At 42.2% G+C, this 4,182-nt stretch overlaps 1 protein-coding gene across 1 annotated transcript in view; it reads left to right on the forward strand.

The window, feature by feature from the left end:
• Nucleotides 1-2,394, forward strand: part of PIP5K1B (phosphatidylinositol-4-phosphate 5-kinase type 1 beta) — a 176,827-nt gene extending 174,433 nt beyond the window's left edge. The window contains exon 13 of the mRNA XM_003782928.2: nucleotides 1,637-2,394. Coding sequence (XP_003782976.1) covers nucleotides 1,637-1,639 — 3 coding nt within the window. The 3' untranslated portion in view covers nucleotides 1,640-2,394. The remainder of the gene's footprint in view (nucleotides 1-1,636) is intronic.
• Nucleotides 2,395-4,182: the final 1,788 nt, after the last annotated feature.

Consider the following 4,182-nt stretch of genomic DNA (forward strand, 5'->3'; position numbering starts at 1 on the left):
AAAAAAAAAAAACCAGGATTCATAAATGTAATCAGCAGGACCTCATCAGTTTATTGGGTTTTTTGGGTATGTTACAAAAAGGTTGGTTTTATGGGTAAAGATCTGGACCACACATCAAAGTTATCAGACTGAGACTCAGCAAAGTCGGTGGAAATCTGTCCTGAGACTATGGCGGCTTCCCATTTACCCTCTGCTATAGTTCACAACTCACCTGTTCCTAAAAGATCATTTCTGAGAGACAGTTTGAGTGTGTAGTGCATAGCAAACCTTTCTAACTTAGAGTAATAAGAGGGCACAATCAAACTTTATAACTGGTAAAAATTACAACTCTTAGTAGGCACAAGTTACATGATAAAATACTGATGGGTCAATCAGAATTTTCTTTATTTGACATAGTTTCCTTCCTAATAATTCCCAGAGGCTTTCTTTTTTAGACAGAGTCTCATTATATCACCCTCAGTAGAGTGCCATAGCTTCACAGCTCACAGCAACCTCAAACTCTGGGGCTTAAGCAATTCTCTTGCCTCAGCCTCCCAAGTATCTCGGACTACAGGCACCCACCACAATACCCAGCTGTTTTTTTGTTGTAGTTGTTATTGCTTTTTAGCTGGCCGGGGCTGGGTTCGAACCCGCCAGCCTGGGTGTATGTGGCTGGCGCCATAAACACTGTGCTACAGGTGCTGAGCCCCCAGAGGCATTTTAAACTTTGTACTCAGGTTTTTCCAGCCTTCAATTTAAGCTGAGCTACTTAATCTCTGATTCCCAGATCCAACCTTCTTCACTACAATTTTAGGGGCACTAGCATGTGGCAGGCACTGCACTAAATTATTTATACAAGTATATATACTTTGTATATATATTGTATGTATACATACTTTATTTTCCCCATAGAAAAATTTATCCCTCACAATTACCCTATAAAGCAGGTTTTGTTACATCCATTTTATGGATGAAACAAAGTTCAAAGAAGGTAAGGTAGCTTCCTTAATGTCACATAAATACAGTAATTAGGAAATCAATATATTTAACTAAATGCATCTGTCTCTAAAGACTAAACATAGTACTGTTTACCCACCAGGTTGAGTCACAGGTTGAGTTCACTGGCTCTGATTTTAAATGGTTACCATTTCAGGGTTTGCTGAACTTTTTTTTTTTTTATACAGTTTTTGGTTGGGGCTGGGTTTGAACCCACCACCTCTGGTATATGGGGCCAGCGCCCTACTCCTTTGAGCCACAGCCTGCTGAACTTATTTTTATTACGCAGGCACAAGGATCATGCTTGAAAATAAATGTCCGTGCAGCCAAGACCGTGTTCCAATCCTTTTTGACTTCAGGTCTGATATTCCACAGGATAGGGCTTCTTCCTTCCTAGCACAGTGCTGTGAGATAGTCAGGATTCAATCTCGAGAAACCGTGGTGTAAAATGACACATCGCGGGTCTGGCCAAGAAGTGTGTGCTATGGTAAGCACTGCAGAAGAATCCCAAGCCTGACACGCCCCATGTCTCCCTGCTCCTTTTCTCGGCACAAGTGATTGGGAGAAAGAATGGTCCTGTGTGTTTCCACACGTGGGGAGAAGATAGAAACTGATGCCAAAGCCCAGTCTCACAGCTGCTTGCTTTCTTTTGTTTCCCCAGTAAGTGAGAATGGTGACCACCTGAACCCTTGGCTGAGCCATGAGCACAGCGATGGAAGAGAAGTTTCTCCACTCCGGAATTATCCACAGGAGCTTGGCTGAGCCCTACCACACACAGAGAAATGATCAGCTCGATTTAGGAGAGTTTGCAAGATGTCGGGAGAGTCTTGGTCCGTAGGCTGCTCAGTAGATGGGATGTGAAAAACACCACACTATTCTATCATTTGCTGTCGCTTGCTGAACTGTGAAGAACTGCATGGACTGTATTCAAGCTGCTTTCTATACCATTGCCAATCACCTTTTTGGACTTGGAAGTGCTATTTTCCTATGGACTCTTGCATTATTTCATTTTGCATGCATCCGGTGATTATACATGAGCAGTACGTGTAATCCGCTTATATATTTTTTTAAGAATCCATCCATGCAAAATGGTAAAGTATAAATTCTGCTTTTTTGCAAAATTACGATCATAGCCCCTGTCATGAAAGTTTATTAAATTGGTTTCATTTAAAGATCAATGTAATAGGTCTGCCTTTACTTTATAGAAAACTGGCTTCTATAAAGAGTTTTTCACTGTTTACTAGTGAAATGAGAAAAGCCAAGCTATTTATAAAAGGCCTTATGTTGTGTATATATACATTGTCTTTGAAATATTTGTGATTTAGTTTATTGCTTGTAAAAGAGAAATTATATAATTTATTTAGTAAATACAACTGTAAACTATAGTTTTATTGAGAGAAATAAAATATTTTGTTCTCAACTATGGGGGTACATTGATTCCGATAATTTGTGGTCTTGACATTGTTTTTCTTTAGTAAAAAGACATAACCCGGATAATCCTCAGTTTTAGGATCCTAAATCCTAAACAAACTTCATTTCATTATGGATGAACATGGGAAAAAGCAAATTCTCAACTCTAAGAGAACACTAAATAACAGCTCCTACTTAACTCACCCAAGAGATTTTTCCCCAGTGTTCTGATGTATTAGTCAGCTTTGACTATGTTAAATGTGGTAACAAACAATCCCAAATCTCGTAGCTTTCACCCACACGGTTTTATTTCTCACCCACCTGTGTGGGCCAGCTGCCACTCTGCTCTGAGGGTCATCTTCATTCTGGGGTCCAAAGCAGCCCCTGTCTGGGACATACCGCTTTTATGGCATAAAAGGAGCTATGGTGGAACTAAGCAGTGGGAGTTTATAAAGCTTCTGCGATTCAGTGCAGGCCACGGCACTTCTGCTCACATTCCCTCAGCCAAAGTGACATTGGTCAGACGGACATCGAATGACATTGATAAGACTGAAATTAGGGGCATGGGAAGCACATTTCCTTTGTAGGTATGGACTCAGCAGAGAGACAATAAGTATTCCCAACAATTAATGCAGTTTACACCACCAAGTGAGTGTCCCCAGTAGCAATGGCTTGAGCATCTCAGAGAAAACTCATTAGAAAGCAAAGCAATCGGCTCGGCGCCTATAGCTCAACCGGCTAAGGCGCCAGCCACGTACACCTAAGGTGGCGGGTTCGAATCCCCAGCCCGGACCCGCCAAAACAACAATGACGGCTGCAACCAAAAAATAGCCAGGCATTGTGGCGGGCGCCTATGGTCCCAGCTACTTGGGAGGCGGAGGCAGGAGACTCGCTTGAGCCCAGGAGTTGGAGGTTGCTGTGAGCTGTAATGCCAACGGCACTCTACCCAGGGGGACAGCTTGAGGCTCTGTCTCAAAAAAAAAAAGCAAAGCAATCAAAGCTGGAGAAAGACACTCCCTATGAGTAAGATGCTCAGTGTGAAATACTTCAAGGTAAAGCAAGCGGATTCTGATAAGCAAACATGTTACTAACTTGTAAATGCAGCCCGGGCCCATGGTTACTCAGCATAAGCAGCGACTTTAGCTACAGAGTCAGTTCTGGGGGAATCTACCCTGGTTAGGATAGCAACATGGAATCCTGCAGAAGTGGATGACTGAGGATTCTCTGTCCTCTCTAGTGTTCATAAGTGTCTAGCAGACACCTCACTGCATGGCTATTCTCAGCTGGAATCCCACTCTTCCTCCTCCCATTTGTAAATCTACCCCTTTATGTAAGCAGAGGTGCTTAGCCCAAGACCTGCTAATTCCTAGGTGAGTCATAGACAAATATTAACAGGGCCATGAAATAATAGACCCGAGTTGAACACGACATTGCCATTTTCTTTCATGAAGACTCGTCAAATTCACAGTGACCTGGACCCAGGAAATGTTAAGAACCATTATTTTAGGCCTAACTCAAATACTATTTCAAAACCATAAAGCTATCTGTATGATCTCCAACCCCATCTGAATCCTCCTTGGCCAGACTGTGTTATCTTGCCTATCTCAGAAAATCTCAACCCTTGGTACCCTTTTTTAATGATGGAGGTTTAACTTACAAACAATAGTTGCTGTGGCACAACTATGAACTGTACAGGTCAATTTTTCCACATGGATACATCCATGTAACCAGCACCTCAAGTGCTTACAGAACATTTCTAGCTGACCTACAGTTGCTCTCACATTCCCTCCCCGTCAA

This window comes from Otolemur garnettii, unplaced genomic scaffold (genome assembly GCF_000181295.1).
Source record: "Otolemur garnettii isolate 467f Iridium unplaced genomic scaffold, OtoGar3 scaffold00006, whole genome shotgun sequence".
Taxonomy (NCBI): domain Eukaryota; kingdom Metazoa; phylum Chordata; class Mammalia; order Primates; family Galagidae; genus Otolemur; species Otolemur garnettii.